The sequence below is a fragment of the Apis mellifera genome, linkage group LG3 (assembly GCF_003254395.2).
Source record: "Apis mellifera strain DH4 linkage group LG3, Amel_HAv3.1, whole genome shotgun sequence".
Taxonomy (NCBI): Eukaryota; Metazoa; Arthropoda; class Insecta; order Hymenoptera; family Apidae; genus Apis; species Apis mellifera.
The window spans coordinates 12,264,956-12,275,987 of record NC_037640.1 but is presented as its reverse complement, the minus strand read 5'-3'; the positions used below and the strand labels follow the sequence as shown (position 1 = coordinate 12,275,987).

Below are 11,032 nucleotides of genomic sequence, written 5' to 3'. Positions count from 1 at the left end.
TTTTGAATAAAAATGTGAAAATCTACTTGTCCATTATTTGCATTTTTAATATAAAAATAAGTAGTACAAAAATTTTTATGTTTTATATATACTTTTTGAGTGTAAATTATAAACACGTATATTTTAAAAAGATGTATATTTTTTTTTAATATATTGCAAATAGTATTTTAAGAAATAGTTATTTGAATACAACTGAATCAAGCATAGCTCCCAGACATTGAACAATGTTGGTAGACATAAGTGTATCCACTTTTTCTTCTAAATGCCGTTTTGGATCTTGTTTACCCACATTCTTTATAGCTAATTGTTCAGGTGTCATTTTTTCTTCGTCTTCTAATGCCTACAAATATGAATTCTCAATTTAATATGTTTAATAAAAAACTTTTGAATTAAAATATATATAATATTATATTTTGATGTCATACCTTGTTATAATTTTTGGCAAGTTCAAGCATTTCAGATACAATATTTTCATTAAGTTTGCTATGTTCTGAATATTCAGCAAGTGTAAGACCATCCATCCACGTTTTTTTGTGTAAATTTAATAGCATTTTTTGTTCTAATTCATTTTTACGATAGTTGATACTAATGCTATAATAATGACGATTTAAACCATGGATCAATGCTTGAACAGATGGCTTTTGTAAATGACCTAAATTGGATGTAGTTTGACGAGGTTCTTGTCCTAAAACCTATAATTTTATATAAGTATTAATAAATATATATTAATATATATAATATATTATGATATATATATATATATATATATATACATTGAAAGAAAATTTTTATTTTAATTTGTTACATACCATGGTATTAGGAGTAATTAATCTAAATGCATCAATAACAACTTTTCCTTTTACTGATTGTATAGGATCAATAACAACAGCCACTGCTCTTTCACTAAGAGCTTCAAATGATTGTTGTGTATTAATATCTACACCAGAGAGCCAACAACCAAATCCTGGATGAGAATGATACCATCCTACTACCATTTCTGGCCGACCAGTTTGCTTAAGCATATCTAACATTTTTGCTTGAAATACTGGATCAACTGCTTCTACACTGACTCCCTGAAAAAAATAATATGATATTATTAAATGAAATATTAGGAATATATATTAAATAATTATTTTAATAAATAAAAAAATAAAAAGAAAAATAAAATTTTAATTTTTACCGTTCCTGTTTGAGGCATAGCAAATACATCAATTACACGTACAGTATAATCATCAACAAATTCACCAAGCATTAAACCCATTACTTCCATAGGTACACCAGCACGTCCATGTTTAAGCATTTTTAAAAGAGCTAATGACGATATGTATACCTAATAAAAGTATTTTATTAATAAATATGAATCTATTTAATTTAATATTTTTATTATCAATGATTTCTTGGTTTGATATTGACATATTATAAACTCTTTATAGCATTTCATATAATATATACATATATATGGTAATTATTACAAAATGTGAGCTATAAAAAGAAAGTATGATAAAAAAAATAAATTATAAGATGTTAGATTTAAAACTTTTATAAATTGTAACTATTTTTTTAAAAATACAAGATAAAGATAGAATAAAATAATATGACAATATTTATTTGAGATAAATAAATAGAAAATTACGATCAAATAGAACATACCTGCTCTGCAGTATCAACAACTGGAGCATCTGAAGGTGGAGGTCCTTGACTAAGACCTGGCATAGCACCTCCTAATCTCAATAATCGATCCATCACTATTTATTTTTTATTTCTTTTAATAATTCTAGAAATATTGTATAATAATTAATTCGGAAATCAAAATATAAAATGTAATAATTACTTAATTATTTATATTTATGTTTAGTTCAATTATTAATGAGGTTAACTTTGTTAATAATATATTCAGAAAAAATTATATTTTTTTAAATCATATAAAATATTATATTTATTTACTTACCTATTAAATTATATCACTGATTGAAAATACTACGATTTATCAGTCATCCGTAGCATTAAACAAACATATCTTTTGTAAGCTAATGCATTGACAACTCTCAAATCTGCACACTCATGAGCGCAGCCTATTGTAGCGACTAGCAGTTACAGAATTTTTAGTATCGTTATCATAGTTTAATAATAATGAAAGAAGTTAAAAATTCGAATCGTCCAAGATATGGAGGTGGACCGCATAATTTGGGTAAATTTAAAATTTTGCATTATAACAATTTATAATAAAAAAAATATATAACTTTTAATTTATCGTATATATAAATAAGGTTATTTTATCTTTCTATTTTTATCAAAATATAAATTTTATAAAAATTTTATAAAAATTAAATTATATAAATTAAATAATTAAATAAAATAATTTTTATAAGTTACTTAATTCAGAAATAAGATATATTATATATAGAAAAATACAAAAAGTCGATTTGATAAATATGATATGATATGATAAAAATGATATAACATAAATATGATACAATATAAATATTTATATAAATATTAGGAGATCCAGAAGATAAACATTTAAGAAAAGTAGAAAAAGATGTTCTCATACCACAAAAAATGCGAGATAAAGCAAAACAAGAATGTGTGCAAGAGGTTCATGGTAATTCTTTTATTATTATATATATTTTAACAATCAATATTCAAATATTTTATTTCAGAATTCAATGTGTGTTGTAAAAATGCTAGTTATCTTATGGCATTTAAATGTAAGAAAGAAACTAATGCATTAATAAACTGTTTATCAAAATGGTATAATGATCCAAAATTCAAAGAAGAATGTACAGAAGAATATTTAGCAGAAAGAAGCGAGTATAGAAGAACTGGTATTCCTAAAAAATCAAAATTAGGGAGATTTGGATCTTCAAATTAAATTATATAATGAATAATATATTAAATATATATTAGTATTGTTATTTTTTATTTAGCATATGTAATTGTTTATTGTAAATGAAATGAAGCTATTAAAATGCTATTAAAATATTATAATTATATAAAAAAAAAAAGAATTTTAAACTTATGTACTTTATTTACAATTATGAAAAATATGTTAAATACAAAATTAACATGAATCATCATCTTCCTCTTCTACATCTTTATTATGTTTAGGATTCCATCTTCTCCATAATAACTCTCTTACAGAAAATTCAGAAAGTATATCCACATTTAGATTAGATGTATGTAAAATTGAAGATGGCCATAAAACTTGTGCAAATAATATTTCCTATATAAATATATTTTTTTTAAATTTACAATTCAAAATATTTTATATATAAAAAGATATTATTTTGTATTAATAAAGATATATATATTTTGTAATAAAGAAATTATTTAATATATTTAATAAATTTAATAAATTATGTTAAAAATTTAATATATTTAATAAATTTAATAAATTATGAATTACCTTGGCAGCAGTTTCTGATAATCTTTCTAATCCTAATAAACTATTCCATGTTAATTTGCGCATATATTTATTTTGATCTGTGACTAATGCATCACCATCTAAAATATCTATTATTACAATGTAAGATGCATGATAAAATGGTGGTCCTTGTTTATATAATACTAAAATATTAAAAAAAAAGATTTGACCTTTGATCTATTTAAAAAATTATTTAAATTTTATTATTATAAGAAAAAGAAAATAATACTAACAAAAATCTCCACCATATTTAAGACCAGGTTTTACTACCCATCCTTTGCTTCGAAAATAATGATATACAACATATTTTGAAATAAAATTTTTATCAGTTTTACAGAAAAAATGCCAAGCACTATCAATATCTAACAAATTACCATCAAAATCTATTAAATTCAAACAACCTAAACCATATAAAAGAAAAAATGTTTCCTCAAATGTAAGATGGAGTGTTTCTTGAATTGGAAAACTTTCAGATTCAATTTTAGGTTTTATTTCTTTTAAATAATTTTCAGTTTCTGTATCACTATCTGGTAAGACAAGTAATTTGTTTTCAATATCTGTATTATCAGTAAAATGTAAATCATCATCTTTTAAATTAAAATCTATAAAATATTCTTTTTCTTCATTTTCAATAGATTTTTTTTTGTCATTATCAGTGTATTGTTTATTTTCTTTAATAATTAATGTATCATCTCTTTTCATGGAATTTAAATTTATATGATTTTTTTCTATCTTTTTATTAGTTTTATTAGTTTGTTGATTTTTTTTATATTTTTCATCTAAAGAAGCAGAATTTGTATCTATTTCAATTATATCTGGTGTACTTTCTTTTGTTGGACTATCTAAAAATTCATCATCATCTTGATTGATATTTTTAGAATGAGAAAATTCACAATTGTTTTTTTCTAAATTTATATTTTTACTATTAGCTTCTATGCTAAGTTCATTAAATTGTTTTAACCATTCTTGTCTACGAAGCCATTGTCTATTTCTTACAACTGGAGGTGCTCCATATCGTGTTTTACCAAATGAAGGAAAACCACGTGATAAAGATCCTTTTCCAAAAAAACCCTAAATGAATATGTTTAAATATAAGTGAACTGAAAATTTTAATTATACACATAAATATTTAAATCATAATTACCATAGAATGTACTGCAATAATTTCTTTTGGATCTATTATACATGATCCTAAATCTGTAAGATGAGCAGTATATGTTGTCCATTCATTTTCATCACTTGATAATATAAGTGGAAATGGTAATTGTTCTTTTAATTTTACACGACGTTTTTTCTTTGGTTCTCGTAAATTCATTTTATATTTATATTTAATAATATTAAACTTAATTAACCATGGTATATAGTTTAAAATTTATATCAAGTTTTTTAAAATTTATTTAGAATTTTAGTTAACTTATTTTTTTATGAAAAAAAAAAGAAAAAAAAATAATAAATAATTATTATTATAAACACAGATATTATTATATATATATATATATATTATTTAATATTCTAATAAATAGTTGACATAAATAGATATTTTTAAATACAATAATTTTTTATTTTTAAATAATTAATATTTTTAAAATACAGTATAGTAGAATTAATTTGTTTTCATGTTTAATTTAATATAAAATCTTTTTTACTGTTTATAAAACTAGAAATACAAAAATATAAAAACCGACAAAGATCAACGTGTATAAGTAACATCGAGAGGTTAAAGTGACTAGATTTAGAAATTTTTCGTTTTTCTTCATTTTATAAGAATACCTATCATTTTTTATAAATTTTGTATTAGAAATCTTATAAAACTATAGTTTACAAAATTGAATAAAAAAAAAAAATTTTAATAAATAATTATATTATACATTATACAATTTTTAATACTATTAAAGATATAATTATATGTATTAATTAGTAATAAACTAATTAATTAATAAATTAAATTTTCTTATTATTTGTAAATTTAGAAAAATAAGATTTTATTTAAAATAATAAAAATTTATTTATTTTAAGTATTTTTGTCAAAAATATATTTATAATATAAATAGTGTAAATAATTATAATATATTGTTTATACAATAATTAAAATGAATTAGGAAATAAATACTTATATTGAAGAATATTAAATTAGATATAAATTTATTATAATTTAAAATCATTTCATTAATAATTATTTATGATGAATTATTGAAAAATGAAAAAAGTTTATTATTTATTTATTATTTTTTTTTTATACTTATATCATTTTAAAGCAATTTTTAACATTTCATTAATATCAATTATTTTTTCTCTTGGTTTTCCTAATATTTTTCCTTTTTCACGTTCAATTTTATCAATTTTTTTCCAATCATTATATGATACTGTAGGTATTCCTTTATGATCAAGTATTTTCGACAAACCTGCAAAACCTGGCTTATTTTCTGTAATTGATAATTCTTTATTTATTAATGTACCAACTTGAAATGCATTTGTCATTGTTGATAATATAACTCCTACTGGACCTGTTGCAACCCAACCTGCAGCATAAAGATTTTCTTGGACTTTTCCAGCTGTATTTTTAATGCGACCAATCTTTTTATCAAATGGTATTGATATATCTATTGGAACAGATTTATAACCAATACTGCGAAATGCTAGACCACATTCAATTTCTTCAAATAATCCAGTAGGTATAGCAACTTGTGTAGATATATCATTACCTTCAAGTTTATTTATTGATAATTTAACACCACTTATGTTGTTAGAACCTAAAAATTTCACAGGACTTCTTAAAAATAATAGATATAATTCTTTTGTTCTTGTATCTTGTATTGAAGGTATTTTTTCTAAATATTTTAGCATAAGTTCAGTTAATCTTTTTCGTGGTCTTGTTAAAGTATTAACTACTTCTTTTACATTTATAAAATCATCTTTACGCCAATAAGTTTCACAATTATTTAATTTTAATATTTCTCGTAATTCAGCAATTGTAAATGCTGCTTGTAGTGGCCCCCTTCTTCCTATTAATGATACTTTACGTACTTTACTCTTTGACAATTTTTCTAAAGAATGTGATGTTATATCAGTATTCTAAAAAAATAAAATTATAAATAAGTTAAAAGTATATTGCATAATATACTTTTAATTATAATATATTTAAATATATTAAATTTTTTTAAAAAATTTAATTTAGAACATACCTTTAACTTATCAACTGGTGTTAATAAAATTCTTGCAATATCTATAGCAACATTACCTTGTCCTAATATAACAGCTTCTTCTACATCTAAATTAATATTCAAATTACTATCTGCAGGTAATCCATTATACCAACCGACAAATTGTCTTCCTGATATCATATTATTTAAATTTTCTCCAGGTATATTTAATGTTTTATCTTCTTCTGCACCATATGCCTAAATATTTATTAATATTAAATATAAAATTATTATATATTAGTAAAGTATATTATAAAGTAAAGAAAAATATGATTGAATAAATTTATTTATTATACATACTAATAAAACTACATGATAAATTTCTTGCAATTCCTTTACGGTAATATCTTTTCCTATATTAACATTCCCTATAAACCGAAAACGTGGATTAGATGCAATTTTTTCAAATGTATGAATAACGTTTTTCACTTCTGGATGATCTGGAGCTACACCAAAACGTACTAAACCATACGGTACTGGTAATTTTTCTAATAAATCCACTCTTACATTATTAATTGTCTGTAAAATTATATTTTGTTACAATTTATTACTCTATATAATTTATACCGCACTTACTTTTAATAATTGTTGTGCGCTATAAAATCCTGCTGGTCCTGCACCAACAATACACACTCTTGGTACAATTTGTTCAGTTGAAAATAAACGAACATATTTGTACATTTTATTAAATTTCATAGTAGAGATTTGTATTAATCTAAAAGAATATATTGTAAATTAAAATCATATATGTGTTTCATAAATATATTAAGATTATAATATTCTTTAAAGAAGACAGCCAAGAATTTTCATTTTGAATTTGATTTTTTTTCTTTTTTGTAATAAATTTATAAATAATAAAATTGAAATTTATATCTAATTTTATTATATATTTTATATTTATAAATATTTATAAATGCATTATGAATATGGAAAAAAAGCACACACCATTGATAAATATGCATTTATATTTTATTACATCAAAAATTTGGTACAACTTTGGTTTATTTTGGATCATCTTTTAATTTATATTTTGTTTCATTATATTTAATACATAATGAATATATGTTTTTATGACCCAATGATTAAGATCTGCTGAATAGCATAAATAACACCCTAAAAAAAGGAAATAATGTCAAATATAATATTGAAAAATTATAATTAAATATACTAATATATAATTCTTTTTACCTTTATAAAATAGTGATGGAGAAATTATTTCCAAAATAGCTTTCTCTTGTTTTTGAGCTTCAAAAGAAGCAGCTTTAATTTCATTTAAGAATCTTAATATTTTAGGATTGTAATTATAATGATGTAATGTGATTTTCAATCCTACATGATTGCATATTGTAATTTTTAACAAATTAAAAGCACAGCTTATAAGATAAAGAAGTTCAATACTAAGGTGAGTAAACAATGAATAACCAATTAAAACTAATGTTGCTCCAATTTCAAGTTTTTGTAATGTATCATAAATTTCTGTGATTATTTCATGACCATCATAAATATCTGTATATCGAAAAATTAAAATTTCATGTTTTGGTTTACAAAGAATTTTAGCTTTTAAATTCTCTATACTCTCTATCGAAGGAAATTGTATTTTCAAATTTATTTTATTAAGGATATCATCAATACCATTTAATATTTTTAAAGCATTTTTATTACAAAATTTGGAATTATATATTTTGTGAAACACTTTTCCTGAACGAATTTGCAAATCTTCTGGGAATTCAGAGAATTTGTACTATAAAAGATAAAAATTTAATTTATATTGTAGAAAAATTTTATTTAAAGAAAATATATAATATAATAAAAAAGAAATTTAAAAAATAGCTTACTTTTATAACTTCATCAGATGATACATGAATCTCAATTTTATTAAAATCATTACAAAAACTTTCTATCCTATCTAAAGGTGCTAATTGTTGTTTTTCACAACGTTCATTATATGATCCTTGTAACGATCTTTTATATTGATTTGTATTAATGGTTCTTCCTAATATAATTATGTTTCCTACAATTTCTCCTGTTTCTAATTTTTTTACATTGTAATCTTTAATATATTTATCAGCAACCATACATTGAATTTGTTTTGTATCTTGTAACATTTTAGATTCATCAGAGTTAAATGTAACAATATTGTTTACTATAACAAGACATTGATGAGATTTAAAAAATTCACTGCATTGTATAATTTTTTCCATAAATGCATATGGAATATCATGCTTACTAAAAATTGCTTGTTTAGGACCATATTCATAATGCTCTTTTAATTTTTCTAAATAAGGTGAGATAAATGTTGGTCCCTTAAAATTTGTACATACAACATATGTTTCTGAATTTCCTTCTTTACTTGTTGCTGGTTTTATAACACTCACATTACTAAAACAACAAGATAATAAATATATCAGACATATTGTATTACATTCAAAAATAGTAAAAATTTTTAATAAAAAACTTCCTCCAGTAGCTAACAATTGTAATGCAGTTATGGTTTCACAAAAATGCAAATGTATTAAAACACTTTCTTGTTCCGCTGGAACATCTGTACAGTCTATACTACCATCTGCAGTAATCAAGAATATATTACAATGTGGCTGTGCTACTTTTATAAGTTCGTTCAAATTTTTTAAATTCATAAGATTTCCGGTATTATCTTCTCCAAAACACCAATGATTTAATGTGTGTCTAATGAATCTATCATCATCAACCATTATAGATGCCGGATTACCTTCATAATATGGATTTAAGGTCATAGCAAGCCAATCCCATTTAATATTAGGAACATTTGTTTTTAACCAATGATTTAAAGATGTGATGAAAGCTCCAGGTGCTTCACATAAATGAACAGATTTAAAACATTTATTATTATTATGAATGTAATTCATTGGTATTAAAGGAAATGATGATACTATTTCATAAAATTTACACCATGCTTGAGTTAGAAGTTCTGGTTGAATATAAGTTTTCAATCGAGTCATAACATCTTTTGCACTGTTTCTTATTCTTGTATGTAATTGCCATTTATCAGGATCATAATTATTTAAACAATTCTTTATGGCATTCAATTCATTTTTTATTAATTGTAATTCATCGACTGTCCATAAACAATCTTTAAACATTGTTGTTGGTTCAGGCATTGTATAACATTCATTATTTACAATTGTAAAACGTTTATTAAATAAATTATTTATATATTCATTTTGAGTTTGATTTTTATGCATACAATCTTTATTTGTATGTAATAATTGTTGTTTTTTAAAATCATATTCCTCTGTTTCCATTGTTTAATCAATAATTTAGTTATTACACTTATTCGCGTATAATCACATAATCAGTATAATTCTTTTTATATAAAGAATTAATTTAAAGTATAAAATAAGAATGAAACAATATATAAGTTATAAATATATTTAATTTTTTAAAAAAATAATTTTTTCAACATTAAAGATTAAAATTCTAATATATAATTGTCTTGGCTGACTTCTTATTTTTGACAGATGTAATTTCTCACCTTTTTATAATATGATAATAAATATAATACTTTGTTTAGTTAAAAAAAATTGACAAAAAAATTATATTATTTTATTTCATAAAAACTACGAATATACATTCTAAAATTCGTATAATATAAACACTACTTTTTTTTTACAATATAACTTAATCGATATTTGAAATAATCATACACGTATAGATTTGATTTATTGATAAATAAAATTATACGATTTATAAATATGTAGTGGGAGAAGGACAGTAATAAAGTAAAAATCTTGAAATCAGCGCCATCTCCAAAATGTCGCAAATCTAACACATAAACAAAGGTCAAAAAATAGCGAGAAAAAGATAGAAATAGAGAAAGAATTGACCGTCAGCATCATTTCTCGAATATTAAAAACATCTTTTTTAAAGAATCATTTCTAAATATATTCAAGAGATGGTGTTGATCTTTAATTCTTATCTACTATCTTTCTGTCTTCAAAGAGTTACATTTAATATTCAAGAGATGGCATTGAACATCAATTCTTACTTTATTTCTATCCTTTTCTCATTATTTTCTGTCCTTTTTTCGTATATTTCATTTGCGGCATTCCAAAGATATTAATTTCAATAATCTTTATTTATCTCTGTTTTTTTGTCATTACTTATTCTCTTTGTTTATATTTAACACATGAACACAAATAAGGTATCAATTTTACACTCATTTCTTTTTTAAAACTGTAATGTATCTTAATCTTTTATGCAAAAAGTTTAGTCACATTCTTTATGTTGAATGTATGTTGAATATATATGCCTACATATATTTGCAATATATATGCCTATAAGATATTATATAGAATATTTATAAAAAAAATATTATACAGAATATTATATAATAGAATATTCTATTTTTTTTATTTTTAATTTTATATTG

At 22.0% G+C, this 11,032-nt stretch overlaps 5 protein-coding genes across 7 annotated transcripts; 1 reads left to right on the top strand and 4 right to left on the bottom strand.

Annotated features, from left to right (window-relative positions):
* Positions 1-119: 119 nt before the first annotated feature.
* Positions 120-2,087, bottom strand: LOC410072 (26S proteasome non-ATPase regulatory subunit 14). The gene is made up of 6 exons (XM_006569253.3): positions 1,949-2,087; positions 1,651-1,774; positions 1,181-1,330; positions 810-1,073; positions 426-692; positions 120-340 (listed from the first exon to the last, which is right to left on the bottom strand). The coding sequence occupies exons 2-6, from the start codon at positions 1,741-1,743 to the stop codon at positions 179-181; spliced, it is 936 nt and encodes a 311-aa protein (XP_006569316.1). The 5' UTR covers positions 1,744-1,774; positions 1,949-2,087; the 3' UTR covers positions 120-178.
* Positions 1,847-3,077, top strand: LOC552802 (COX assembly mitochondrial protein homolog). The gene is made up of 3 exons (XM_625177.4): positions 1,847-2,188; positions 2,501-2,602; positions 2,661-3,077. The coding sequence occupies exons 1-3, from the start codon at positions 2,131-2,133 to the stop codon at positions 2,870-2,872; spliced, it is 372 nt and encodes a 123-aa protein (XP_625180.1). The 5' UTR covers positions 1,847-2,130; the 3' UTR covers positions 2,873-3,077.
* On the bottom strand, positions 3,009-4,789 carry LOC100576366 (tRNA-splicing endonuclease subunit Sen2). Its single transcript, XM_003251306.4, has 4 exons — positions 4,569-4,789; positions 3,658-4,495; positions 3,407-3,567; positions 3,009-3,223 (listed from the first exon to the last, which is right to left on the bottom strand). Exons 1-4 carry the CDS (start codon positions 4,737-4,739, stop codon positions 3,062-3,064), a joined length of 1,332 nt encoding a protein of 443 aa, XP_003251354.2. The 5' UTR covers positions 4,740-4,789; the 3' UTR covers positions 3,009-3,061.
* Positions 4,790-5,620: 831 nt separating this feature from the next.
* On the bottom strand, positions 5,621-10,196 carry LOC100578109 (NADPH:adrenodoxin oxidoreductase, mitochondrial). 2 transcript variants are annotated; one of them, XM_026439848.1, is made up of 6 exons: positions 10,136-10,196; positions 7,201-7,339; positions 6,925-7,143; positions 6,607-6,822; positions 5,885-6,496; positions 5,719-5,826 (listed from the first exon to the last, which is right to left on the bottom strand). In XM_026439848.1, exons 2-6 carry the CDS (start codon positions 7,318-7,320, stop codon positions 5,728-5,730), a joined length of 1,266 nt encoding a protein of 421 aa, XP_026295633.1. In that variant the 5' UTR covers positions 7,321-7,339; positions 10,136-10,196; the 3' UTR covers positions 5,719-5,727. The 2 variants fall into 2 exon arrangements, with proteins under 2 accessions (XP_026295632.1, XP_026295633.1); XM_026439847.1 differs by having other exon boundaries at positions 5,621-6,496.
* LOC113218670 (cap-specific mRNA (nucleoside-2'-O-)-methyltransferase 2) lies at positions 7,572-10,129 on the bottom strand. Of its 2 annotated transcripts, XM_026439846.1 has the most exons (4): positions 8,852-10,129; positions 8,460-8,767; positions 7,813-8,365; positions 7,572-7,737 (listed from the first exon to the last, which is right to left on the bottom strand). In XM_026439846.1, the coding sequence occupies exons 1-4, from the start codon at positions 9,903-9,905 to the stop codon at positions 7,643-7,645; spliced, it is 2,010 nt and encodes a 669-aa protein (XP_026295631.1). In that variant the 5' UTR covers positions 9,906-10,129; the 3' UTR covers positions 7,572-7,642. The 2 variants fall into 2 exon arrangements, with proteins under 2 accessions (XP_026295631.1, XP_026295630.1); XM_026439845.1 differs by having other exon boundaries at positions 8,460-10,128.
* Positions 10,197-11,032: the final 836 nt, after the last annotated feature.

Excerpts from the sequence above, each read along its gene's own strand:
- LOC410072 (XM_006569253.3), bottom strand. The coding sequence starts at position 1,743 with ATGGATCGATTATTGAGATTAGGAGGTGCTATGCCAGGTCTTAGTCAA. Across the intron at positions 1,331-1,650 it reads TTGTTGATACTGCAGAGCAG|GTATACATATCGTCATTAGC; the intron begins GTATGTTCTATT and ends TACTTTTATTAG. Across the intron at positions 341-425 it reads TTGCCAAAAATTATAACAAG|GCATTAGAAGACGAAGAAAA; the intron begins GTATGACATCAA and ends TCATATTTGTAG.
- LOC100578109 (XM_026439847.1), bottom strand. The coding sequence starts at position 7,320 with ATGAAATTTAATAAAATGTACAAATATGTTCGTTTATTTTCAACTGAA. Across the intron at positions 7,144-7,200 it reads GCGCACAACAATTATTAAAA|ACAATTAATAATGTAAGAGT; the intron begins GTAAGTGCGGTA and ends ATAATTTTACAG. Across the intron at positions 6,823-6,924 it reads TTTATCATGTAGTTTTATTA|GCATATGGTGCAGAAGAAGA; the intron begins GTATGTATAATA and ends ATAAATATTTAG.
- LOC100576366 (XM_003251306.4), bottom strand. The coding sequence starts at position 4,739 with ATGAATTTACGAGAACCAAAGAAAAAACGTCGTGTAAAATTAAAAGAA. Across the intron at positions 4,496-4,568 it reads TTATTGCAGTACATTCTATG|GGTTTTTTTGGAAAAGGATC; the intron begins GTAATTATGATT and ends ATATTCATTTAG. Across the intron at positions 3,568-3,657 it reads TAAATATGGTGGAGATTTTT|TATTATATAAACAAGGACCA; the intron begins GTTAGTATTATT and ends TTAATATTTTAG.
- LOC113218670 (XM_026439845.1), bottom strand. The coding sequence starts at position 9,905 with ATGGAAACAGAGGAATATGATTTTAAAAAACAACAATTATTACATACA. Across the intron at positions 8,366-8,459 it reads CATCTGATGAAGTTATAAAA|TACAAATTCTCTGAATTCCC; the intron begins GTAAGCTATTTT and ends TATCTTTTATAG. Across the intron at positions 7,738-7,812 it reads TCCATCACTATTTTATAAAG|GGTGTTATTTATGCTATTCA; the intron begins GTAAAAAGAATT and ends TCCTTTTTTTAG.
- LOC552802 (XM_625177.4), top strand. The coding sequence starts at position 2,131 with ATGAAAGAAGTTAAAAATTCGAATCGTCCAAGATATGGAGGTGGACCG. Across the intron at positions 2,189-2,500 it reads AGGTGGACCGCATAATTTGG|GAGATCCAGAAGATAAACAT; the intron begins GTAAATTTAAAA and ends TATAAATATTAG. Across the intron at positions 2,603-2,660 it reads ATGTGTGCAAGAGGTTCATG|AATTCAATGTGTGTTGTAAA; the intron begins GTAATTCTTTTA and ends ATTTTATTTCAG.